The 26,259-nt window shown below is 36.1% G+C and overlaps 1 protein-coding gene across 1 annotated transcript in view; it reads right to left on the reverse strand.

Annotated features, from left to right (window-relative positions):
- The window catches only part of LOC128734236 (homeotic protein distal-less), a 136,222-nt gene extending 110,164 nt beyond the window's left edge, over positions 1-26,058 (reverse strand). The window contains exons 1-2 of the mRNA XM_053828308.1: positions 25,958-26,058; positions 1,140-1,315 (exon numbers count right to left, since the gene is read on the reverse strand). Coding sequence (XP_053684283.1) covers positions 1,140-1,315; positions 25,958-26,058 — 277 coding nt within the window. The remainder of the gene's footprint in view (positions 1-1,139; positions 1,316-25,957) is intronic.
- Between the last annotated feature and the right edge of the window lie 201 nt (positions 26,059-26,259).

Below are 26,259 nucleotides of genomic sequence, written 5' to 3' on the forward strand. Positions count from 1 at the left end.
GCTAGTTTTGGAACGGAGAAATTTGCATTAACTTGTGCCGGATGTGCATAAAATCAGAGCATACATCGGGCAGATTGTGCGATGCGATGTGATCATATTCAGCGAAAAAGGTAGGTTCCACGGTTCTCATGATGAAAAAAAGAATAACGTACCCGGTTCTGAATATTATAGACCTCATGATTCAATCAATTTCGTTCACAGCCAGCAAAATCGATTAAAAATAATGTAAAGGGTTTTATGTCTTCCAATAAAATTGCATCAATTTTATTCGATGAAAATCAAAGCTGGCTCTAAGTATAAGCGGTCAGCATTTATGGCTCGAGTCACACTTTGCTTGCAATCGTGTGGAAGTTTTGTGCCTTTAAGCTTAGTATAAGCGTTACTTATTCTAATAGAATTTCCCAATTCGAAATTTGATCAAAAGGAACGATTCGAGATCTGTGAATCTATTTTTCTAAAACACAACAAGATAGTTTAAAAGACATAAACGTGAATACGAAAATCGCAAATCACCGGACACAAGTGCTCCGACTTCCTGCCACCTGTTGTCATACTCATCATCCAGCAGCAGCCGGAAAACCTACCACCAGTTCCGAAATCCCGTACATTCCGTACTAACCAAATCGATCAACGATTAAGTGCAAGCCTTTATTGGCTGGTTGTTGGCCCAAAAACCGGTTCGCAACAGATGGCGTGAGCTGATTACTGACCGAAATGCCATAAGGGTCAGTCAGCTGTACATCACACCCAGGGCACACGTCGACGACGACGACGACGTCGACGACTAGTCAATCGATTTTAATGAAAATCAATCAACTTTAATTTGCTGGCACCACGCAGTTGCTTTCCCGCGCGTCCACACCGGTAACTGATCAACCAACCGACCGATTCAGACCTGCTTCCATCGTACATACATATTTGGCGCGGTGCAATATGCAGAAAGGTGCGAAAAATAATTGCAAAAATTGAAATTGGTCCCCCCCTTCCACACTGCTATCAAGTGCCAATATCAATGAATTGAAGCGTGTGTGCGCCTGCCTCTGTCCAACGCGGCGGTCCTCTTCCGTTGGTTTTTTTTTGCGAAACCCATAATTGAATTGTGGTCACTTGGAAATGATCAAATTTTAGCGCAAACTTACCATCTTTTGGTGGACTAGCGCAGGGAGGTGCATAACTTCCTAAGTGATACCCTGAGTACGAGTTTTGGTGCATGGGCGGGAAGGGATAGCCTAGTGCACTTCGCGGGCTCGGAAATCCGGAATCCTGCCCGCCCTGTGCACTGAAATGCTGGTACCCACTTCGGATGCCACCGTACCTGCAACAAGAGAAAAACAAAGAAATGAATCTTTTGAACGTCATAAATTAGCTGAAAATTAAGGTTATGTTTTGTTTGTTTACTTGAAAATTATGCACACAGGAAAAGCCAAATTGGAGGCAATTTTCCCGCCAAATAATTTTCCACCTAACGAAAAATGTATAATTTCCACGCTGTAATAATTTAATTTCTGAATAAAGGCTTCAATTTCGTTTCGAATCTGCGGCTGAAACGCAGAAACTGTCGAACCAAAGGCGAAGTAGAAACTAGGCTTTGCGATTTTTGCTTCGTGAGATTTTCTCGAAAAACTAAAAAGAAACCAACTGCGTAAAGTAAATCAATCAATTTGTGCAGCAGCGCCCAGACCAGACAAAACTGTTCGATCGAAAACGGTTGCCCGCTGCGAGACGTAGACGCGCAATTATTGCCAAACGTAATATCATCCGCTCCGAATGTTCAAATTGGAAAATCATCTAGCCAACAGCAGCAAGTTGCTCCCGGGGAAGCGAATTACTGAATCCGGGAAATTTCTTTCGTTCGAGGTAGAAAAACTTTCCCGCCCCCGTCGAAAACTGTTAAATTACTGTTGGCGGCGCCTATCCGCGCGCAAAGCGGTTTACCGAGAGAAGAAAAATCAATCACAGTTGATTTGAAAACCAAATGATAACAACAACGCGGTGCTCATGCAAAATGAGAATGAAATGCTTTTTTGTCAAATACTAAAAACACTGAAGCTCACCTGAAAGGCTCGTGCAATTTTAATATGCCATATACAGATTTAGATATCATCTTATTCGATATGATGTCAAATGCTCCGTCAATATTTTGATGTTACATTTTGCTCTAATCAGATTACATGAATGTTACAAATAGCCAGAGATATGAAATGAGTTCGAACGGTTGATACCTTTAAACAACACAGGATAGCAAACTTTTACTTCGTTTTTCTCGATATTAGATGTTTGTTACTTGGTCCGGTCTGATTTAACACCGACCTACTATCATGATGCCATGATCCTTTAACATTACTGTCAAAAACTTACAACTTTTGATTAGTTACTCAGATCAAACCAAAGATTAGTTCAATGTACGCATATTAAAAAGTGATTTCCGAGTGTTTTTTAACAGTTGTACTAAGGTCTACATTTTCGAAAGGTTTTTTTTTGCTTAAAAATGTATATTTTATGATTATTTCATGCCGCATAGCCGGAAAGACATACATTTAGCTGGTTTATATTTATGAATAACTCATTTTCCTATTAGTTTTGTTTAAATATTTCTTGTGTGCGGAATTAAGAGCAAAGAAATGAGTGTTGTTTATAATTTCGCGCGGATGCAGCATCATGTCATGCATTACCCTTTAGAAAACTTTATAGACACGTTGAAGAAAGTCAAATAAAGTTGTCCTATATGGAAATCTCAATTTTAGACTAATTTGGCCTATGGACTTTCTTTGGACTTGGTGTATCTGTTTATTACGACAACAATGCAGTGCGCATAATCAAGGCATAAATTAGCACGCAGAATTACATGTTTTGACACCTAACCAGCAGAAGTATTTTGCTTGTTTTTGTAATTTTTCGCTAACTTTCATATTTTTTTATTATAAATAGGACCCGTTGGTGAAATTATGGCTATTTTATCTAACCATTTGTCTTTTTCATACAGATCACAGCACTAGCCGTGTGAAAGTGCGCGGAATTACCCGCAGCCACCGTATCAAGGGATTGGATTTGTGGCAGTAAGAGAAGGTTCAGATCAGTGTTCATTTCATCCATTACAAAAAGTTTCGCTTGATCTCCATTATAAATTCTCATTAAGAAAACGCCTGCGACGTATGTGGGTCTGAATTCGTCACATATAAACTAGGTATATCGCAACTATAGCGAGTGAACATATTATGTGATATTATGCTAGATATGTGTGTCCGTAAGTAAAACAAATAGACTAGTCCTCGCTAGTGGATCCACTTTACCAAAGACGGAAAATATTATATCCGTCTTGTTAAATGAAATTGGCGATTTATCACATCATAATATTTTATTTTGCGGATTCAAGGTAACTATATCGAGGAATTCATGAAAATCTAGCGTACAAATTCGTTTAAGAACCACTACGTTAAAAACTCCACTTCTCCAAGAATTTTCCATAACATACGAAAATCACGCAAGTAACGTATGCATCTGGGCGCCCGGCCATCTTGATACCCTGATACGGTTACTCTTTTACCACCTCTGGGCATGCTAGTGCGCGTACCCACTTGATTTCTAGAACAGCAGTAGGCCAACAAGCATAAATTTTTACAGACAGAATAGTGTATTTGTTTCTATAGATTTTTGGTTTTGATGTAAAACAAATATAAAATTCAGTCATCAGAATATTTTCTAAAATAAGGAAAAATGAAGAGCTCAGGTAGTCAAGAAACAGTCCACAATGGCGAAAAATCAAGAGCATTGGCATCTCTGATCACGATAAGGCACAGACGCTTTATACGGGAGAATATTATACAACTTTTGCCAAGACAGCATGGATTAATTATTAATGTTCATCTCGTCCAACAACATAAAAAATGTATCGAGTCTCGACAATATTTCTACCAAAACCTGGACCAAAACCATGTTGGTTGAATTGATTTTTGCTGATAATTCCGACAAACCACTCTTCGGTATTTCTCGCGTAGCTTTTCAAAAAGATCAAAGAAGAACTAGGAGAATCTCCTTGGTGCTCCTCTTCAAAATCAATTTTAACGCATTGAATTTTCGGCAAAACTAATAGGACGCCGCCTCTAGTTTTTGATAATAAATAACAGAAGTTGGCACTAGTGTTTCATCATGCGCCATGCATGAGAGTATGCTTAAAACTATCAATGTTTTCAACAGATGTTTTTACTTTGTAACGCATATTGTACATTTCAGAAATAGCTCAATTTTGCGCGACAATAAATTTACTCAACGTAGCAACATAACTCTCTCATGCATCTCAGTTCCTTTGTGTTTATCGCTAATCGCAATATAACGTTTGACACCTGGACCAATAAATAGTTCATGGTGCGAAATTTATTTTTGTTTTAGAATCAAAATGTCCCAAACATATTCAGCTCCTGGCTTTCATAAGGTAAATCTCGGGTAATTTTTCAAATAGAACTTTCTTCCGCTTTTTACGGCGATACTAATGCATTGAAAAGAAAATTTTCAAAACATTTAGCTAGTTAGTGACTCCTGCAAACGATTCATGCAAAGCTGATGTATTAAAATACATCAGTGTCGCCGTGGAAAGCGGAAGAGAGGAGACGTAAAGAGAATCTTTCATTGTCACATAGGTCTATTTGAAAAATTACCCGAGAAATCACTTTTCCGGGCGCTCGGATGAATGGTAGTAAAATGCTATGGAGAGGTATAAGAAAAGTTTGTTTTTTATCAAAATTAGGCAGAAGTCATGAAAATTAAGTATAACAGAGTAACTATACCACAAATAAAGTGTGATTAGTGATTGTTTTTCAAGTAGGGAAACATAGATAAGTGAGAAATTTTGATTTTACTACCACTAGAAAAGCGCCATCCCTTGAAAAGCAACAGTTCGTTTGGTGTCCTATTGACGGTCTTCAAATGAGTAACCACCATTCAGTAATTTTGGCATCCAAGTAACTTTTCGACGTAGGACTACGTCTTACGGGAAGTTTTGGGATAGGGTGTCATTCTAAAAAATCAAAAAATGCAAGTGCCACAAAAATATGAAAGAATTTGAACGCTGATAGCTCCACCAATTATGTATGGATTTTCAATTAGATTCATTCAGATACCGATCGACTCATAATAGATGTATCAGCTATGTGATTTCTGTTTTAACTTTCTTTTTCAATCACTAATTAGTAAAAAATTACGGAAAATTTCAAGGTCAAATAACCTTCGTGATCACCTTGCTTCACAAACAGCGACGACAGATAAATATAGATAAATTTTCACTTCGTTTATCTATCTCTTCTATTTACAAAACCGTGTCGTTTGTAGTTTATTTTATGGCAAATTTTGAAAATATCGCAATAAGGCCATTGCAAATCATATTTAAAGTTTTTGTCACCCCCCCCCCCCCTTGGAAATTGGCTTGAAAAATCGGGGGGCAAAAACATTATTTGCAGGATATGAATCAAGTTTCTTTTTATAAAATCAATTGTCTGTGGGCTCTACAGTCTGAAAAACTCGAAAAATGAGTCTCCGAGTTGAATTAACGCTTCTAGCATGAAACAGAAATGGAAATTCGAACAATGGAATTTCCGAAAATCGTTCAAAAAAATGTTCCTTCGTTTTTGTCTTTTTTCGTATATTTTTGCATAGAAAACAATAATGTATATATTATAAGCAAGAATAGATTCGGTTTTTACGTTTAAACCTTAAATAAAAATTCCTAAAATCCATGTTTTTTTACTCGATTAAAAAATTCACTTTTTTTCGCCCCCCCTTCAGTGGCCGAACACCGGAAGGACAAAAACTTTACAAAATATTTGTAATGGCCTAATTATATGAAAATTGTGAACCTTGCTACAAATAACTGGTTGTTTTATTCAGTTAATGCCATTGCACACCTAATTTTATAAATATTTCTTATAACATTTTTTCTCAGCTTTCCAATAGTGGTCTTAAAATGAAAATCGGTGGGGGGGCTCATAGAGAAAACGCCCATTTTTTGATAAAATCCAATATGGCGACCAAATTTAAGATGGCCGCCAAATTTTTTTTATTCCATTTGAAAGCCCTGTTCTTCTTCTTTACAGAACCGGGTCATTTGTTAGTTGTTTCATGGCAAATTTATGAAATATCACATGATATAGATCTCAAGGTTTGCGAAAATTCAACTTTTTTTGAAACTGTTAGGCTCCTTGGTGAACGAGGGGTCCACTATTTCGAGGTATCAAAAATGTAATTCTTATTTTTAACCATTTTCAACCAATTAAGCGCAAAAGTTCCAATATTTGAAGACCTCGTGCCAGTAGTGGCCCCGTTTCAGCGAAAATTACTCATCTGTGCTTGGGAAGCACGCCAGAAAAAGTGAAGTCTTCTCGTTCTACCAAAATTTCTTAGCACCGCTATAAACCTAGACCAATTTGACCAATTAGAGAAGTGTACCAAAAAAAAAAAAGTCTCCTCATCCCAACAAGTTTTCTTAGGACCGCTGGAAACCTAGTCCGATTTCACGTCCTAAAAATGAACAGTTTTAAAAACGCAAACGACCAACCCTATCTTTTGTTTGATTGCATCCACATATTGCAAGAATTTATTTAAAACTGATGTCCTATATGAAAAAGGGGTTGACGGAATATTCAAAATGAGGAAAATTTAGAAACTGTCTGATCCGAAAATAGGTTTTGACCGTTTAATTTTTTGTTTTTTTTTTTGTTGTTGTAGTGGCATGTAATTGTTTACAAACAATAACAAAAAATAATATCAAAATCACATGCGTTCATGTGTTGTGTTGTTCTCTATATTCATTTATTTCCGACAATAGTGAATGAAATTATATGTGAATCTTTCGTTCATTTTGAACTGCCGACAACCGCAAACGAAATTATAATAAAGGGTGTCCTATGCCAAATTGTATCAAGGAAAAAACGCTGTAGAAAATTGCCCAATGGGTATTTTCTCTTGAAAATTTGGGTAGAAGTAGTTTAGAGTGTATTGTTTACACTGTATTTTTATCACTGTCAGTTTTGCGAAAATTGGAAAAAATGGCGTCACACGAAAAGGAACGTCGCGAATTAATTTTGCGCAAGCATCAGGAAAATCCTGAACTCTCTCATCGGGACTCAATGCTTCCTCTGTTGAGGCACGAGGGCCCTACGATCTTCTGGTACACACGGATCTAGCTTCGTGCCACTATTCAAAAGATATTCTGGTGTGGTACGAAGCCAACGAGGTCACCCCCTCAACGAACCGGAACTAAGGCCAATCGAAAAATATTTTTATGAAGCAGACACTAGGAAAGCATCCCAAGTAGATCAAATGTGAGGAAGACATGAAGAAAATGTAGGTTTCCGTACAGAAGAAGCTATTGCCAGATATTGTATAGAACCTTAAGAGTGAAGTTAAGCGTAAGGTGCGAGCATCAGGTATCAGCATTTTTTGGCTCGAACAGCACGTTTCTCACAATAGTGTGGAGGATTTGTGCCTCCAGGTTCGAGCATACAGTTATGGTATTGGTAAGTTGAATGAAAAAAAATACCAATAGCTTACTAATGGGTTATATTTTATTGTATGAAAGTTTGAAAAGGATCGCTCAACTAGGTAATTTTCTACAGCGTTTTTTCTGTAAGGCAATTTGATGTGGGACACCCACATAAGCATTGCTCAGAAGTTTAAATTAATGTCCTTCAGTTTTTAAAGAACTAAACTTTGAGATCTAAACATAAGTCAAGAGCAAGACACTGACTGATTGACTGACAGGTTAGTCCAGCAATCATTCAGCACTGCAATTCATGACTATATGGTTTTGAAGGGTAAATAATGAAGGACTGACAGATAAAAGAATAAAGGCTTGAAACTATATGCACTGAATACGTTTTATATTCGCCTTCATGCAGGGCTGTTAATGTTTTCGAGCACTGGATCTGGGCTTTCGAAATGAGTGCTCAAAATTTTCTGTTTTCTTATTCGGAAGTCATGTAACCCTTTTGATAGCACTCCGCAAATATAAATGACACACTTTCAATTACTGGCAGCCAAAATTTAAGTCATTTTACTTACAAGGAAAAAAGTTACAAACAAATGAGTGTGTCCATTTCAAATGCAGCGTTCATCCATATTGCACCCCATCAACGACTAATGTTGTCGTTGCCAGTATTTTTTCTTTTCATCGTAGATTGTACCACTTAAACCAAAATCGCTGTTCGTCCAATTAAGTGATTAATTATACGATTTGGAGATAATTAACACCAAATAAGTAATTTTGATTTATTTACATAGCTATCCGAATACACTCGTTTGTTTAGCTACGATGGTTCGACGCTTCGCTAGATCTTTGCTAATGAGTTTTGGTAGGATTACCAGTCTTATACATATATCACCTTCGCTATAGTCTGCATCAACTTAAATCGACAAGTTGTTGATTGATGATACCTGGTGTGCGAAAAGTTAAATTTAGTAATACTCATGGTTTCATGATTCATCTCACGAATTGTGATTTTTATAGCGTTTTCGTTGACAGTAGGTATTTTAAGCATCACATGCGATTTATTAGATTTGCGATTGCGATTACGGGTCCTATCGATAATGCATATTTAATAATTTCAACGCTAGAGATTTGTTTTAGCTTCGGCGGGACATATACTAAAATTAGAACGCTACGCTAGAGATTAGTGGATCTATCCTTCAAAACTAAAACCATACAATACACTGTATCGGAAGCCCATTTACACCTCCCCTAAGATCGTCCGACTCAATGCGAAGGTGTGAAGGAGCAGCTACTCTAAGGCGTTATTTATGCATACACTTTCTGTTCCTAACAATTAGCAGCAAAATAATGGTTATTATTATATGAATGAAGCATGGCTATTAAAAGTAAACTGCCACATCTTAACTCCTGGCAGTCAGCTATGGCGTGAGTACTACAGTACTGCAGTTACGGAACATCGTTTCGTATGTGGTGGAAGTTCTTAAAAGACCGGCCCACCGGCACCGAATGCGTACACACTAAATACTTCCAAGGTTTGGTTACTCACTAATATGTCCCCAGTTTGTACAACTTGAACGCTTCTATCTAATAGAATTATCGTAAATTATTATATATTGTAATTTTTAGAATGCAAAACAATATAATGACTAAAAAGCGTAAAAAATTCTTAAGATTGTTTCTCTTTTTTGGTAGGTTTTCGCATAAAAAATTAAAACATTTATATGAAAAGCTAGAATAAATTTGGGTTTAAACGATTAAAATTCAAGTAAAATGTTTAAACCGCTTGATTAATTTTGCTTGTTTAAAAAAATCTTATTGCTTTTTTTGTGCCCCGCAACATCGGAACGACAAAACTTTTATAAAATATTTGTAATGGCCTTACTGATAACAATTTTATTTAGTTTAAAACTAATTTTTATTTTAACCTATTTTGCCACTTTATGAAACTAAACTAGTGTTCGACATCGGAACGAAAATTGAGGTCCGTGTTCCGGTCCGGTAAAAATCGGCACGAATTTTCTTATTCCGACTTTATTCCGGTGTCCGATTTGGCTCTATTCCGGTTCCGGAACCTGAACAGAGCCAAATCGGACCGGATTATTAGTCTTTGTAGTCGGAATAACGAAGTTCGTGCCGCCTTTTAACCAGACCGGACCGGACCGGAACCCGGACTTCAATTTTCGTTCCGATGTCGAACACTAAACTAAACATAGTATTAAACAAAACTTTCAATACTAAAATAAAATAAACACAACACCCGATATCCTTTACACAAATATAGGATTACTTCTTTTTGTTCTAATCGTACTGCAAGTAGGTACTCTCAGGGGCCAATAAGACATGTATTTCCTCCCAAATAAATAATGTTGCTTATTCGCAGTCATTTAACCTAACTTTTCCATTACAGCAGTACCGCATTGAAGAGGCGAATGAATAAATCAAACACAATAACACAGAGTTCTCCTGTTCCTGTCTATATTCACTCGGAGCCGATGCATACTTGGAAAGGTTACAAACAGTATAGGCTGTCCCACAGCCTAATATTGGTGGCAATGGTGGCAATGGTGGCAATGGTTTACTGAGAACTGATTAGCTTTATGATTTGGTTGGTAAGATTTGGTTGGCTAAATAGATCGCATAAAATGCCGGAGTCAATAAATCAAACAAAATACACCATAAAAATTGTTTGCTGGGAGCGATATGCGAAACTTTGATTGTTCCAAAAAAATCACTATTCACGAGTTCTAAGCAATCCATCAAAAGTACCACCATTGGTCTATGATTCTGTAGTAAAACAATTCAATTATACTGTCTTCATCGTTACAGTCAGTGCGTGGTAGCTACAATGTATCACTTTAACGGGAACCCAAAAGAACATTAATCCAAGCACGTGAAGTAGTTTTATGTTTGTAGATGAGCTATCGTATTTATTTGCCCAGAACAAATAAATAAACAATAAACCAACACGAACATGGACAACCAGCGATCAAACAAATCCCAAAACACTTATTAAGACACTTATCCCCTTACATACCCAATCGAATCCATTATGCTGCCTGGCTGTACGAGTTCCCTAACAGTAGCCGGCATACACGAGGACGCGGTACACCTTTCCTACAGAGTGTAATACCAATAGACAGGAAGAGCTTTTCAGTCGAGATCGGGTTTCATGTTTGCTTTTGCTTAAAATTAAACATCATAAAATTATAACGATGCTATTGGATCAACATATCGTGCGAATGCGAAGCACCTCGGGATGCCTTTAGCAGCACTAGATACTTACAGGGTTTGAAATGAAAGCAAAAGAAAACGCACGCGCCTCAACGGCCGGCCGTAGGTAGCGGGCGGCCGCGGCATTGAACGGTTTTCATCTTTTAGATGTAGGGAAACTGTTAGTCCCGGCCGGCCGGGTTTTTGCCATTCAAAACGAGGAAGATCGTAAAAGTTCGTACGTACCTAGCTAACACGAAACGGCTAGTTTTTGCCTAATAAATATTCCCCTACTACTGCCTACCACCCATTGCACCACCTATTAATGGCAACTAAGTAGTCGCCACTGCAATGATATCTGCACTAAACGGAGCGCTTCACACTGCGAAATAAAAGTCCAACCAAAGTATGAATATTACCGATTGAGTAACACGCGCTATAATCATGCAACAAATTATGCTGCAGGCGTTAATGGTTGAATTCTATTCGGTTAAAGATGAAAGTTATTTCAACCATTATCTGGGTGAAAAAGTTTTATTATTTTCACTGTTGGGTTGTAGACTTTAAACAACAAAAAAAAACTCAATCCTCAATTTTAAAATTAAATGAAAATGATTTGAGTGAACAGCATTGTAGGGTTATAGCTGAATGAATTCTACTTAATTGTACCATTCAACAGACTTTATCTAATTCATCAATTTTCACGACTACACTACATGTTTGGAATGTAGGTTGCTATCAACTGTCGTAGAAAAAAAAGTGCGAGCTCCCTGGTACGGAATCAATTAAACACCGTTTGGTCTATGACTAGAGATGTCCATTAATCGTTCGATTAATTCAACAAATCAAATAACAAAAAAAAATATTCGAAAATTTTTTTAATTAAATACTGCCAGCACGAGTAGGTGAATTAACAGAATAGTTCAAATGGATTAGTATGAATAATTCAACTAGAAATAAAGATTTCCGATAATCGAACAATTAATTTGACTAATCGCATAGCAAAAGAAATATTCGAATATTTTTTAATCGAATACTACTGGCAGGGCTGGTAGAATTAACCGATTACTGACGACAATGATCAACAATTAATCGATAATCGAATACCGTGCTTGTGGGTAATTCCGCACTTTATTCCGCGCACTCGTCCTAAAATCGATCTTTCAACAGCAAATTTCAGTATAACAATATGTATACTATCATGGTATACCATGTCCTTTTAACATTACTGTCAAAAAAAACTGACGACTTTTGATTTGTTACTCAGGCCAAACCAAAGGTTATTTCATTGCACGTGGATCAAAACGCTATTTCCAAGGGTTTTCTTAACAATTGTACTAAGCAGAGAACTGAATTATCGGAAGATTTTTTTCGCATCGAGTTGTGCTTTTTATGATTGGTAAATAGATGTACTTTTAACTGGTTTATTGAAAGAGCTATGAATAAATAATTTTACTGTTAGTTTTGTTTATAGATTGGTTGCGAGCGGAATTGGGAGCAGATAAAAATAGTGCTGTGTATAATTCCGCGCGGATGCAGAAGGATCATGTCGGGATAAAACGGCTGGTAAAATATGCATTACCCTTAAGAAAACCTTGCATTGTAGACATGTTATTATGGAAAGTCAAATAAAGTTGCTTCGTACGAAAATCTACTTTTAGTACTTTTCGGATCACTTTTTAGAAACGCGTTAATATCTTTCCAACAATTCTAAATATGAAAGACAGAAAAATACAAGAAAAAGTGTTGATCAATCAAAGCTAATTATGGTAGATGTATCAGTAATAGTGGGTGTACCTATAATGGTGGAAAATCGAATCATTCCATTATTTTGCGATCCCAAGGTGAGATCTTCCTCAATACTGAGTACCAATGCTGAGTATTGATAAGTATTTATACTGCAGAAGATCTTTCGTCGGGATCCCAAAATAATGAAATTATTCCAATTTGCATCATTACAGGTACTCCCACTACTACTAGTACATCTGCCCTGCTATTATTATGTTTTTTATCTCCAAAATGTAGTGACCGTGGAACGTTAATGTAGCCTTAAGGCTATCCCAGTAAATTTGTCCAATCATTCCAGATTCAGCCAGATTTCAGCTTTTAAGCAGTTTTAATTTATTGACGGTGATAAATGTAGTCCATTTCCTATTCCAGTTGTCACCATGTGTCATTATTCGCATTCTTTCCTATTCTGTTCCAGGATGTTATGTCTCTTTTTCTGTGTTTCTAGGTAGATTGTTTGTTCATGGTTCTAATTCCTATCCGACGTCCGAACGTATAATGTACCGTTCTGATTCAAACTTAGAACAGTCTCAAACATCGAACACTTCAGAATAAAATGCTCGTTAATATCGCTAATATGATAAAATATTATGCTTATTTTACACCATCGTGTTCGTTGGAATGTTCTCTATCTGGTGAGGTATGAAATTGAGCTGTAGGACTCCTTATAAGAAATCAGTAGCATACAGGTTCGCATACTCTTAGCGTTTTGTGCAAAAGTATCTGTTTTTTCGTTTGCATTATTTTACCAATTTTACATCATTTACCTTCCTACTTCGTGCTTATTTGATAAGTACAAGATATGTATGTACTAAATCATAGTTAAAATACAATATTTCATGCATTATTTCAAATATATTAGAGAAAAAAAAGTGTTCGAAGTTTGAATCACGTTTTGAGCAGTGATTCAAACTTCGAACAGCCACGTTTATTATCAAGTTTTTGCGGGGTTTCCTTCGGAAAAACGAATTGTCTGCATTGTAAAGCTGTACAAAGTTAACTTGCTTTAGATGTGGTACATGGAATTCGCAAATATTAGCAATTTCCTACAGAAGTATGCATTGAAACTAATTATTGCATGAAAAATTTAAGTCACACTGCTGGGTGGATTTAAAAAGACAGTGGTTAGAAAAAAGGTAAAATTTCACTTATATCAGTTGAATGACACTAAAAACTTCAATATTCATCAAAGTAATACAAGTGTTCGATGTCTGAGACTGAAATATTCGAGCTTTGAATGCCGACCATCAAAGTGTTCGAAATTTGAATCAAAACCGAACTGCAGTTTTTTTGTGTTTTTCAATATAAATTAACATTTTATCCTCATTTTTAAAATTTTCCCACGAAAATAAATAAATCGTCATGCTATTTACAATTTTTGGGGGTAGAGTAAAGATGTTTTCGAACATTTTTTTTTTTGAAGAAAGTTTCAGCATAGCTTAAGTGTTCGAAGTTTGAATCAGAACGGTACTCCTCTCAATATTGGACTACTTTGGTCTATGGGCTTTTCTTGTACTTTGTATACGTGATTACTACGACATCGACAACAATATAGTGCTCGGAATTATGTACACATCTGAGCGGAATTATAATCAAGGCAAAAAAAAGTATGCGGAATTATGTACATTAACACGTAACCTGCTAAAGTTTTAAAACAACTTTGATATTCTTTTTTTATAAATAACTAAAAATCCAGTCCGATGGCAGAATGATCCATCTAATCACTAGAATTTTTACATAGATCATGGCACTGTCCGTCTCTTATGTTCGGGGAATTACCAGCAGTCATGGTAATTGAAAATTACAGACATCACTATCCATTTACAGTACAAACGTCATGAACCAAACACCATTTGCGTTCAAAGTAAATTGATATATACAGTATTTCATTGATGCATAAGATACCTTGGAGCAAGTGGGCATGCGGGGTAAGTGAGAACGGAGCACATAACTCGCTTCAACCTTTGTTAAAATGGCTTATAAAAGAGCAGAAAATTCTATCATATTCTGGTGACATATAAACGATGTTAATTGAATCTGAGAAGACACAGTTGATATAATTAACCAGCATGTGGAAGTGAAACAATAAAGCCTTATAGTTCTTGTGGAGTAACTATTTCATAGGATAGTTTCACTTGAAGCACTGCTAAAACAAACAAATCATAATCGTATTTCGAGCCATTAAAGATAAAATTTAATCATAAATTACTTCTCGCGAAGGCTAGGGAAAGCTATCATATTTAACTACATTGCGTCATTGCACACGAAAGGTGTTTTATGTTAATTATAATGTCACCCGACTAATAGTAATCCTATTTCGTTACGGCATTTTTACATGAATCATTACAAGAAATATTGTCTTTGGTTGGTTTTTTAGTGCTTTAACAATTCTGTATGTTAAGCATACGTAATTTTCTGTTATTTTAGTTTTTTAATCAGATTTGAATAAAGATGTCTCACTTGCCTCGGTAAATGAAGCAAATGGGATCTAAAGTGTTGGTTTTGAAAAATTTTCCTGGATTTATTTCCTGTGACTCGATAGTCTTTATTTCTAATGAAACCTCCGGAATAATGCTACTAAAGAGTTTATGTGTTGCAAAAATTTTAATCCCACTTGCAACTTCAATATAGTTTGGTCTGCGTTAGCGTACGGATGTAAAATTTGACAGCAATAAATCCTCCTAAAGTCCAGCTAAACAAATCACCGAGAGACGTCAAAAAAGCGGACTTGACGTTGCCCTTGTGAATGTCTAAATAGAGAACGCGTCCTTGTTATGCTATGTCGCACCATAACTCGACAATGCCTACTACTGAGGCCTACTAAATCGTGTCAGCTGGAAGTTGAATGAAAGTTACCTTGGAGCACTAAAGTTCGGTTGTTGAGCGTTTTACCAGAATCTTAAAATAGAGAAAGAAGAAATTTTTCCGTTCTGTGAAGATTTTGGAAAAGACACTGAATGAAGCCTGCACGTTGCAAGCGATATCCGTATCTGTTAGAACTAAAAATAGATAGTAGAAGGTTGAAAGTCCCAATAAAAAAGTTAATAAATAAATAAATAAATAGACACTAGAATTGAACGGAAAAGTTTCCTCTTCCTCTATATTCTTTAAAGTAACTTTTTCATTTAGCAGGCCTACGTATCATTTAGCAGTACATAGTATCGAAGGCTAAATTCAAGTCTAGTAATACCAGTTCATATATTAAGGTTATTTTATGTCGGTCACTACTTTCAGTAGTGATGCCTGTTATTATGGGCATCTAACTGTAGAACTTACATTTACATTATTATTGCCTTTTCGGTCTCAGCTTTCTTACGAAAACTTTATTTTACATTTTCGGCTGACGTTTCGAAGATCTATGTCACCATCTTCGGAGTAAAACGTTAATAAATGTTTTCTCAGTCAAGTGTTGGGATGGAAACATAAGAACATTGATTTTGTTTAACACTTGCGGCAGCTAGCGATTTCTCAAAAGCAAAGAATGATAAAATTAATTGGAAAGAATAGGACAATAGTACGGTTAAAGTTCTATTGTTCCGTTCTTTACAAATATTTTTATCATTTTTTATTTTTGGGAAATCGCCAGTGTCCGGGCAAAGAGACCTGTCCGGCCATACAGGACTGCCCCCTAACCTTCCACGCGCATCGCAACCAGATCGAGTAATCCAATTTGGATTACCGTGAATCCACGATAGGCGAAGCATAGTAGCCAGAAACGTTACGCAGATCGAGAAAATAAGAGTTTTATTTCACCGAGAAACATCAACAAAACATATTATAAAATTTGTTGATTGTTTTTAATGTGAATATTTATCAACTTTATTCAATTCTACATACGCGCTGGGCGCGCACCCTATGAATTTGTTGGTATGATTTGACGAAAACAATCTTTTTGAAAACATATCAAATGTGCACGATTTCTCAACGTCTGGATTGTGGAAGATAAAAAATCTGCTTGGCAATTCCGATTAAAGCAGTCTAATTTGGGTGCTGGACGAATGTAAATTGCATATGACCTATATTGTGCCCTTAATGTGGAGGTGCTGTGGTTTTAACAAGTTGGTGCAACATGCCACACTGCGTGTGCCGCAAATAAATTTAAGCGTTCGGCAAGCGAACCCATCAGTTGGCATTTAAGATCATGCAGTTAAATACCATACGACTCTTTTTATGAAGCGCCGATATATTGTAAACGATTGACTCCTTGGAAAACAACGTTCGTCGCATTATCTCTGATAAACACCCTCCATTGCAGTGCTTTAAGGTACGATGCTGGTCTAACAAGCCAGTACGCATGTACGAATCTCGGCTGGCCGATACTGCTAGAGCCAGAGGGTCGTTCACTAGGCTCTTAATTGTCCAGTACTCTAATAACTGGCAGTCTGTCGATAAAGAAAGGTGAAATCTAAAAGACATTTATACTCAAGGCTTTACTTTGCATTGCTGCGACAAATGATCGAAAATTGGACTTCCTCCGCTCCGGACTAGTCATGTTAGCTTATTTCCGAAAATCATATTCAAACAAAAATGACAAAGAATTATAATTTAAATAATTCCAAATTCATGGCATCTAACTTTCCAATTGTTCTTTGCTTAATTTCAATTTCATCTTGTTTCTACAAAAAACACCCGATACAGGTTTTCAATCATTATAAGTAAGGAGAAATCTTGAAGTCAATTATATTCTCATTTAAAAAAAATTCATAGATTTGTGGAAACGCGATCATCATGCCAATAATGCAATAATGGGTTTTGAGTATTTTTAAGCTAAGGAAATCCTTAAAGCTATGAAATGTATATTTTCGAACAAACGCGCGTTTTTAAATTAGTTTTTTTCTAAAACGGCTCTTCGGTTTTTCTGTACAAGATACCATCGAGCTTCTGAGAAAATTACCAAGGGTTTGATCATAAATCTAATTTTTTCATTCAGTAGCATTAAATCATGTGTCTCCCGTTTAGCCTCGAAGTACCATACTAACCTAAAAACCAAATGGTCACTTAGAATTGTATCTCGACAGGAAACAACCATTAGGGGTAAATAAGTGCGACGCACTAGCTCCGTAATTGTCCTGCGGTGTTACGAAGTCTGTCGAATGAAAATAAAAGATTAAATTCCGAAAACGGGATCGGGCTCCTAGGTTTTGCCCACTTACACCACCTTTATCACAGGATCAAAACACGAGTTATTAAAATATGACAATTTACGCTCCAACATACAGTTACATTCATTACACCGGATGTCATAAACTCTGTAATGTGAGGAAAAATGTGTTAAAATATCAGTTACTTTAACCATCCTCGCTAATTTCTTTTAACCGCTGTTGGGAAAAAAATGATAAAACTAAAGTAGTTGAACTATACTTTTTTCTGTCCTTCAGAAACAGCTGCAATTATAAATTCCAAGTGGTATTTCACTGCTCCATTTAGATAGGGAATTAGTTTTACAACCGAAAATATGCAGTTAATTGGACAGAAAACGATAATAACGCACATTTTCTTTCCAAAGGTTTAATTCTGTTCTTGTATATAGCCATATAACCTATTTTCTTTTAAAAATAAGCGTGTACAAACGACATATCAACATTTTTATTACAGGATTCGCTAACTGTTCACCTAATTCTCCCGAATAAAGGGTGTCCGCGGTAAAATTGAAACACACTCAAATTATTCTAACTTTTGACCCGTTGGGTAAAATCACTTGAAAATTTGCATGGAGAAAGTTCAAAGTGCATTATTTGTACTGTGTAAGTCTTTTTATCAGGTGCGCAAAGATGTGAAAAATGCCGTCGAAATAACAGCTCGTTTGGGAAAAAAATATGCACAATTACTTCGAATATCAGAATCTGTCACAACGTGCCATTGGTAAAAAGTTGGGAATCCGAAATTCTACCAACTGCAAAGGATAAGTTTGATGTTCCAGAGAACCTCCGAAAACAGTCGAACTTTGCTAAGAAATTCTTGATTTAACAAGCAATTTGTCCATGTGGAGAGCCGAGTACACCTTTCGCGACCCCAAGTACCATAAACATGGACAGGTGTGTTTGAAAGAGTATCTCCAAAAGCGATTTCTTCCACTTCTGAAGTCTCACAACTGTCCTACGATCTTCTGGAAGGATTTGACTTCATGCCAGTGTGCAAAGGCCTTGCTGGAGTGGCATAAGGCAAATAATGTCGATTTCGTGCCGAAAGATCATAACTCCTCAAATACCCCGGTTCTGCGGCCAATCGAGAAATACTAGGTTTTTATGAAGCAGAATCTTCTGAAACATCCTAAATAAGTTAAAACAGTTGAAGAAAGTATGGGTAAATATGCAAACCATGTTGATTTTGAGGTTGAGCAAAATCTCATGGATGGGGTTGAGGCCAAAATACGAGCATTTGGATACGGAGGCGAAATTTAATAAAGTAATAACGCTAAAACTAAGTTTAATTGTTTCATTTGATGCCCTGAAAGTTTGATGACAATCGGATAAAAATTCGAATTTTGCGAATTAATTTTGTGTGTTGCAATTTTACCTTGGACGCCCTTTATCAATAGAAAAAAACTTTATGCCAATAAAATATTGCGATTATAGGTAATTAAAATAGTTAAAAATACTTAAGCCTATTGGGAGATCTTATGTCAAGATGACAATATTCGAATATACTAGAGCAGATGGTCAATTTTTGGAACAGCTTGGGTCATTCGTGACTGCTGCGGGATTGTTTGGATTTGAACCTAAGTCCGCGGCGTGAGAAGCGTGAGGCAGAGGCAGGCTTGGCATACACTTTTCGCTTCGATTTTGCTCTTTTGATTACTGCTTCTCAGCCAAGCAAAATTTGAAAAAGTGATGTATGGGGTATGTATAGAATTTGTTATAATCTACAATATTGCTGAAGGAAGCATTACTGTGCATTTTGTATTTATGGCGCTATAAGACTGCTACCCTCTTTTTGAGCGCTCTTTTTGCTACCAACGGCGTTGCTACCGTACAGCGCCGTAAATACTAAAGATAACGCTTCACTTTCTTCAGCAATATTATAGATAACTACTAGCTCTATAAATGCCCCATACATCACTTTTTCAAATTCTGTTTGGCTGAGGAGCAGTAATCAAAAGAGCAAAATCAAAAGCGAAAAAAGCATACCCAGAGGGATTGAGCCCTCTGAACTATTTTCACAAATTAAGGTGAAATAGTATTAATTTGATGCAAGTTTTCAATACCAATTTGTTTGCTGCATTCACGGACTGTCTGAATGCGTTTTGGTATGCATTAAATGTTTTCAATTTTGTGTTATTTTCTCGATGAATAAAGAGTTTGCGGCGGGTATTTTTAAAATTCCGTTCCATTTAAAGATTCTATTTTCTGCCCAGAATGGGACATAACATTGTACTTGAAATAGGATTCAAAATAGAACTTGTAATTGAAATTAAATTAGTCTTGAAATAGTTCCTAAAATTAAACTTCAAATTTTAATAGAAATTCACTGCATGACATTCTCATTGTGCAACTCCTACTGATTCCATACTTTAAAAATCGACCAATAACGATACCGGCCACGACCAAGAGGCTGTACCATGGGAAAAGCAAGGAATATTAGTCCGATACTTGTTGTTGCTAGAGATCGTTGTTACCACTTCATCTCCAAACGTATCACGGAATAGGAGTTGTATTAGTAGGGGAAGGAACAGAGATCAGGGTTCATCGTGGTAGATAATATGATTCAACCAAGCTACGCGTACGCCAGCGATCACATTCCATCCATTATAACAAATTTCCACGATCAACATTATAAATTGTCATTTAGAAAATGCGTGTGACATATTTAGGCCGAATTCCATTCAATGAATATTATACTTTGGACATTTATTTCTGTAAGCAAAACGTAAACGAATCCACTGTACGGACGGAAAATTTTACGTCCGTCTTGTAAGATTAGGTTGATGATTTATCACGACAGATAAAGTTAACTTCCGCCAAGTATCTGGCCACTGGATCATGTTTTGATTTGATTTAACATTTTCTCGCAAATTGAAGATAACGAAATCGAGGACCTCAAAATCATGCGTTCTAATTCGAAACTGTATAATTGTTACGGCTTCGGAAAAATGTTGTTGTTAATGTTTTTGCAACGAACGAGGCACGAAAGCAAGCGATGCTTATCCCTTACAATGAAATACTCAAAACCAGTGCTTAGAAACGTCACATTCAATTTATGCAATACGCCTGAATTGATGCAATATACTGCTCATTCTCAACATACTGCTCATACAGATGAGATGAACATAGCATTACCAACCTGAAAACAACGATTCGAGCGAATCACTTGCGTTCATGTTCGCGTTGTTCTCTACATTCATTCATTCTCGATAATAGTGAATGAAATCAAATATGAATCATTCATTCATTTTTAACTGCTGACAACGGCAAACGAAATTGCAATAAACGTTAACATAGCTCCGAAGTTTTAATTAATTTCCTTCAACCAGGTTTTGGTTGATTTTAAAAAGCAGGCTGTTTAAAAAACTAAACTTTGAGATCTAAAATATCAGTCCAAAGCAAGAAACTAGACTGACAGCACTGTAATTCATGAATGAATTGTTTTTAAGGGTAGAAAACTGAGAAAAACACACACTGTCAGCAGTTCAGTAGTCATGTTCATGGACTGAAGAATACTACCAGGGGTAAATATGTATGCACTGAATGCGTTTTATATTCGCCTTCATGCAGGGCTGTCACTTTTTTCCAGCACTGCTCAAAACCTGAACAACTCAGTACCATTAACGTAAATTGCGAATAACAATTTGCTTCATGAATGATTAGAACAAAATTAAATTAAAAACATTGACCACTGCGAAACAATTTCAAATTCTAGGCGATTTTTATGAAGATGTAGATAATCATCACACATCACACACATCGCTAATTGGCCCACAATACCTGACAGCAAAAACCAGGAAAAGTGAAACCATTGAAGCACTTCTTGAAGCATATAGTCCCTAAGTTGATAAGCATTTACTCTTACCAACGCCAATTTATGTAGAGACATAGGGCCCTACACGCTCATTGATAACAAAATCAAGTATTATATTCAAAAATTCTAAAATAATTTTTCTTCCACGGTTCATATTCGTACACTCCTTCTCAGGCTCACGGTTATTTGATAATATTTTCAAATATGAAACGCATTTCAATCATTTAAATCAAATTCAATTTGAACAGCATTCTTAGCAAGATAATGCATTAATGTAAGAGAAGAATCTGGAAAAGTTGATAATATGCAAGGCTGTCCGAAGTTTAAATCGCTCCAAAAAATGTAATCCAAATTCGGAACACTTAAATTTCCTTACTATTTTTAAAATAAGATGCATTTCAATTTTCTTTTAGTAAATACATAGCTGCTCACACGTACCTAACAACCATACAAAGCGAAGATAAATGTTATAAGATCGATAAAATCAAACTAAAACTAACCGCAACTTTTGTAGAAAAGGGAAAGTGAATCAAGTGGATCCTTTATTGGCTCTTTCAGTAAGATATTATACATATAACTAGAAAAATATTTATGGAAAAATCATATAAGACCAATTATGCGAAAAATGGACCAGTCAATAACATGATGCGCCTTTATAATCAAAATTGCGAAAGAATTGACATCACTATGTCCAGAACCCAAATTAAACTACGACTTAGCCATAGGAATAATGTATAGTATATAAGTAAACATTGTAATAATATTATTGTATGTAGTCTACAAATGCTTGACGAATAAAACAAAATAAAACATCACTGAATAAAGGATATTCTAACGAATATAATTATGCATAGTAAGTTGATCTAGTATTATAAGTTGTGCAAAAACAGACAAGCTCTCATTCGTGCATAGTTTTCAAATGAGCATCCAATTAATGGAAATTAAATACTAAGACGCTCCAAAAACTTCAGTTAACCAATTAGTTTATGTAGGTGAGCCACGCTTGAGAATTGACTGAGGCCAATAATGATGGCCAAACTGAGGCCAAAACATATTTAAAACCACTTTTAGTTTTGATAAAATACGCACGGATGCTTTAGATAGAAAAAAAAATTGAACGCTACAAATTGTTGAAGGATTAAACAATTCAATAGTTTCAGTTTTATTGCAGGGCTGCAATTAATGGCCGTTTTGTGAAGTGATCGTAAAGAGACATGAATCCTTCCACATTGCTTCAGTAGGGTAATGTCCCCGGTTGTGAAACATGCGTGTGACGAGACGCGCAACGAATTGGCGACGAGTAGCTCAGAACCGAGTACAATGGAGAGGAATTCTTGATACGCCAAAAGCCACCCCAGCTCTCGACTGAATAAGTGTAAGTATGAGCAATACTTAGTTCAGCGCCCTTGTGGATAATAATTGACTCAATAAATGCCCCATACATAACGTTTTCGAATTATGCTTGGTTGAGGTGTTACAGTAAAAAAAGCAAAATAGGTGCACTGAGTTTAGGACAGCCCTGGTTTTAATGAATTCACAATTTTAAGGAAAATTATTTTAACATATTATTCATAGATATGCACATATGGTATTGCACTAGGTTTGCATTCCATTGAAACTAGGTCTTGAAATCATTTTGTTTATCCATTGGTCGCTTACAGTTACTGGTAGTGTCTGGCGTTGCAAGTATGTATTGACGACTTCATAATTATCAAATGTAACACGAATAATGTTTTATCTGTGATCGAGCAATGTATTTTTTTGTATTTTTGCAAAAAATAGACTTGTTCATGTTTGATCGCAAAATACATTCTCGATTTGTTGACGATGGCGATGAACAGTCAATGTGAGACAAAGATACCAAGTGAGGATTTGCGAGCGTAATCAATTCATATTTTTCTCACCAGCTTTTGCGTCGGCGATTCTTCACGAGCGAATAGGATAAGACAGTGTTACCAATTGAATTATCAAAATTAAAATCGCTAATGAGCTGGTGATGAGCAATCATCGCGATGAAAATTAGCAACATTGATTGTGAATATAGTTAAAACCTTAGATTTGTTGTGTTGTATTAATGAAGAGTAACTAATCACAATAAATCCACATATCCGCGTACTAGATAAGCTTGGAAAGCGCTGACTTCGATAATAGTTTGACATGAATAAAATGATGTTTCAAATATATATTTTATTTTTTATAAATAAATTTTAATAAAACTAGTTGGGTAGTTCAACTAGTTACGCTAAAACTCCATTAAAAGTTGATCTAGTGTAATCGATATTCTTAGATTTGAACCAAATTTGGAAATATTTCTAATTTTAGATTAAAAAGTCTTAAGTTACTCCAGTCTTAACTCCAGAAATATTAGGTTTCGACTAAACAGCATTTTGGAAGAAATAATTCAGATAATCCTCTTTTTCGGATTCTTTTATTATTTTTTATAGCAGTTTCATTACAAACTAAATTTGTATGTTTATCTCAGAGATTCCAATGGTGACATATCCGTCAGATTTTTTAAACATGAGAATCACTTATCACTACAAGCGTTTTATTTACTTAGCTATGTATTAGCTTAAAAAATAATAGTTTCATGAAAGATCGTTCTCTATTTTCTAAAAATTGTTTGCAGCGGAAATAAATGGCCAACCTGACCCAAAGCTACCGAAATGACATAGAAAAAAAAATATTTTAAACAAAAGTAGCGCTTATATAAAATTAATAGTGCTAAGTGCCAAGAAGAAAATGGAATTATTGGATGGAAATGAAATAAATTTCATTTTATGATGTTATAATGCTCGTCGATTTGATACAAGTATGCATAGAACCTATTTTTCGATTATAACATCCACTTACAATATCCTCGTTAATCAAAACATTGAAAACACGGTATCATTCAAAAATAATCATCTTTTAATGCTCGTAATCAAAAAGAAAACTTTCAGTCACTTAAGTTCCTTTCAATAAAACAAAAGTTACCAAATCTATCGATCAGCTCCAAGTGACAAGACCTGTTGGGCAGATTGAAACGCATTAAAGAGCACTGCGGGTATGATTGTCCCAAAATAACCTACACACTGTTTTCACTGGAAAACATAAAACGCTGCAACCAGCTGGACTAAATAAATAATATTAAAATAATTACATGTTTTTGCAGTCTCTCCTGATAGCGATCGTTCGATCCAATTCTGTGCTTAAATTCAAAAACTAACCAACGCACGTAGCTGAGCGTAACCTACCAACAGCGAAGGACTTTTTTATATCCTGTTCGCGAAATGTTTATGTCTATGTCCCTGAAGGCAAATCTTCTGTTTTAAATTACCTCCCAAACATTAACGACTCCGTGCGGCTAGCCCACAGTTGTAAAAACAAAAAATAAAGTTACAACAGTTTTCTTTTATCTGCATCAACTCTCAAATGCTGAAATGCTGTAAACGTGAACTTTTGAATACTTAAAGCATTGCTAAGCTGATTCGTTATGGAGATTTCAGTTTAGGATGCCATCACGATGCACCTCAATAAAATTCCCCATCACAATCGTTATATTATCATGAGCACAACAAGAGGATATGATTTTAATGCTGTGTCCCCCATTTTCTAAGCTACTGAGTCACACTGTTAAAGTACTCAATTCTAAATTGATGGGTTTCCTGATAAAAGCTCTAAGAACGTGCCGGTAGCGTGCCGTCGGTCTGTTGATTGTCGATTTTCAATCACCGGGTAACACATTCTAAGTGAACTACAGAAAACACTTGTCAAACACTACAGCATTTTTCATCTTTCGAAGAGCATAATTTATTCTATCTTGGTCACCCGATCTTCTGATTTATTTTCTGAATAGCCAAATGTCGACATTCTTTCCAAAATGACGATTGAATTAAAATTAATTTCATACGGTTAACCCTCTCTGTCCCATGGTAGCACAGGTGCTCCATGACTTCCGATACTAAAATCGACCGATAAAATTTTTGAGGCACTAAAATATGGATATTTTGATTTTGTAACGTAGTAAAAACATTGTTTTACAAGGTGTATAGTTGCGTTTGACGAATTGTTAATTAATAGCTTTTTTACATGATCAAAAACTGTAAACCACCAAAACACCCCTGGGACAGAGAGGGTTAATGAAAATTCGTTCTATTGTAGCTATTACACCGCAATCTGTTACGAAATGTTAAACAAACAATAATTTTACTGTACTAGTTGAAAAAAAAACAAAATTCATTCCTTTTTTATTGCACAGCAAATAAGCGAATGTTTTATTAGAAACAATTTTCTACATAAAAACGTTGTACTCTTAAAACATTACGACTTTAATTAGGTTTTTTCGCCAAACAAACATGGGTTTATGCAGATTTATCATAGCTGCATCCACTTAAATGTCATTTGACGGCAAACATTCATGACTGTGCGATGATCTTTGAACATCTCATGACAGCAGTTAGTCAATTGACTGAAAACAAGATCAATTTCCCGGATATTTGATCGAACCCCAGTAAGTTGAGTAAGATAAAAAAAAGTTTCACTAACCCATGCTGCTGCAGCTCGACGAAGGCGGACTTGCCGGGACCCGCCGGCGTCGCTCCACCATCGAGGTACTTTGGCGTGTGGGGGGCGTCCGGTGCGTCCATACCGGACTGTGGCGTACTAGGGGGGCCCTCGTAAGGGCTCCCCAGATCCGTAAAGTTGAGCGTGTTGGGACCGATCGAGGCCACTTTTTCGAAATGAATCGTAATGCCGTTGGTGGAAGCTGCTGGCGATCAATCAGCACCGGCCAGGTTACAGCACCCAGTACCTAGTACCGAAATTGCACCCGCGGAAACACACTTTTG

This window comes from Sabethes cyaneus, chromosome 2, assembly GCF_943734655.1.
Source record: "Sabethes cyaneus chromosome 2, idSabCyanKW18_F2, whole genome shotgun sequence".
In the NCBI taxonomy this organism is placed as follows: domain Eukaryota; kingdom Metazoa; phylum Arthropoda; class Insecta; order Diptera; family Culicidae; genus Sabethes; species Sabethes cyaneus.